Source organism: Alosa alosa, chromosome 16 (assembly GCF_017589495.1).
Source record: "Alosa alosa isolate M-15738 ecotype Scorff River chromosome 16, AALO_Geno_1.1, whole genome shotgun sequence".
In the NCBI taxonomy this organism is placed as follows: domain Eukaryota; kingdom Metazoa; phylum Chordata; class Actinopteri; order Clupeiformes; family Clupeidae; genus Alosa; species Alosa alosa.
Genome location: NC_063204.1, coordinates 17678120 through 17680619, shown reverse-complemented (window position 1 = coordinate 17680619; position 2500 = coordinate 17678120). Strand labels below are relative to the sequence as shown.

General features: G+C 47.0%; 1 protein-coding gene across 1 annotated transcript in view; it reads right to left on the bottom strand.

Moving 5' to 3' along the window:
• mpp7a (MAGUK p55 scaffold protein 7a) overlaps nucleotides 1-2500 on the bottom strand; it is a 125427-nt gene that overhangs the window by 11074 nt on the left and 111853 nt on the right. Inside the window, exon 15 of the mRNA XM_048267030.1 lies at nucleotides 1699-1792. Coding sequence (XP_048122987.1) covers nucleotides 1699-1792 — 94 coding nt within the window. The remainder of the gene's footprint in view (nucleotides 1-1698; nucleotides 1793-2500) is intronic.

The following is a 2500-nucleotide window of genomic DNA, read 5'->3' as shown; positions in this document are numbered from 1 at the left end:
TCTATGAGGATTACTCACTGACACACACACACACACCGCTCCTCGCTAGCATTCCCCAGCCTAGCGCTAGCCCAGACAGTCTGGCACAGGACGACTTTATATAATCTTCTATGTTACACTTTAAATCAGTAACACCTGCGTCACACACACACACACACACACACACACACACACACACACACACACACACACACACACACACACACACACACACACACACACACACACACACACACACACACACACACACACACACACACACACACACACAGGGCTCTGTCTGTGAGAAGCAGAGGCTCTACTGATGCCAAACGCCTCTGATCCAGGCTTCCTGAGCAAGCGCGTACAAACAAACATTTTTCCATCACATAATCTCCCTCTCTTTCTCTATTTTTTGTATTTCCCTCGTTCTGCTGTGTATTTCACGGGACAAGGTAGAACGTGGGGAAGGGAAAAAGACTTGTGCAATACAGAAGATGTTTTTGTCTTCGAGTTGACAGTTGTGATGGTACGCTGCGCTGACTAACAGTTGTTACAGGTCCTGCAGGTCAGGGATCACACGAAACAAAACACACACACACACACACACACACACACACCTTTGCCTCCTTAGAGCAAAACACACAACACATAGAGCCACAAAGATATCTGTTGTATATGTTTCTATCTTAATTGTACACTGAAGGTTGTTGTTGTTGTTGTTGCTGTTGTTGTTTTCTGAAAGAAGACATTATGAAGAGCTGTTATGGCTGTGTTGCCGTCTTGATGGGGACATTCTGACATGTTCTGTTGTTGTGAGGGGTGAGAGGGTTGAGAGAGAGAGAGAGAGAAAGAGAGAGGGAGATAGAGAGAGAATGAGAGAGAGAGAGATATAGTGAGAGAGAGAGAGAAAGAGAGAGAGAGAGAGGGAGAATGCCAGACGAGGTTTTGAGGTAAATTTGGGAGGCCATATTTAGTACTGTACAGGGTTTTCCTTGGGAAAGAGAATACTGGTCCTGACTCACATAGAATCACCCACAGGGTTCTCTGGTTGGCAAAGCTGTGTTCCTTGCATGCACAAAAGGCCACACACACACACACACACACACACACACACACACACACACAAACACACACACACACACACACACACACACACAGACTGAAGCACACACTAGCGTACACACTAGCAACAACCAGACAGATGGAAAAAACACCTTTTTAAAAGACACATACATGGCAAACACAGTGCTCACAAACACCACACACACGCCAAACACCACACACACACAGCCAAGCAGGCCAAAACAACACTCATCCTCCTTTCCTCTCAGCTTCATCCCTCGTTCCACGTGTCCTTGTATTAGCCCAGTCCAGAACATTCTTTCCTCCTGTGTTCACTGCTGCCCCTCTTCACTCATCTTGCACTGCTTGGTCAGCTTTGTCCTGCTCACTGGTTCACTCATCCCCCCTTTGGTCCTCTCTTCCCTTTTCTCTTCCTTTTCCTTTCTCTCCAGTTCACTCCCGGGGGAGCGTGAGAACACGTGACCTTTGAACTTTACAGTAGCTGAAATTCTCACATAGTAGCTTTGGAAGTACAGTCTACTCTCAGTCTGAAGGTAGACATTCATCAAAATGTGTCAGCCATAGATGAAATAAGACACACACACACACACACACACACAGACACACACAGACACACACACACACTGTTCTTACTTGTTATTGTGGATGTCTGTCTCAAACAGATGTTTGGAGATGAAGTGATACTCCACTCCATCTGTCTCCTGGTTTCTTTTCGGTCTGGTGGTGTCTGCAGGGGAGAAGAAAGACAGAGAAGGAGAGAAGAGAGAAATGGAGAAAATAGAGAGAGACAGAGAGAGAGAGAGAGAGACAGAGATAGAGAGAGGGGAGGGAGGGAGAGAGAGGAGAGAGAGAGAGAGAGAGAGAGAGAGAGAGAGAGAGAGATTAATCCCTTCATCCCTTGGGGTTGACTATTTTCATTCAGGACCAATGAACCATCCTGAACTCACAAACCTGTGTTGTTGGAAGTCCCCAAGATCCATATATAATATCCATATATAGCACATTCATCTTACATGCTCACATTCAGTCTCAGACACATAGTCACACACACACACAAACACATGGATATGCGCGCGTACACGCCAGCACACACACACACACACACACACACACACACACACACACACACACACACACACACACACACACACACACACACACACACACACACACACACACACACACACTTGTTCTTGTGGCCTACTGAGTTATAGTACATTAAAGCCCTATAGAGTGTGGTGTGCTGAATAAGCTTCCTTTCTCATTAGGCGATCAGCCTGCACCACTCGCGCAAACACACACACACACACACACACACACACACACACACACACACACACACACACACACACGCGCGCACACAGCAATAAACTCAGACCGTTAAACCGCACCACGCGTGGCCTGGCAGCTGTGGGGCGCGTGCAGCTCCGGCTGA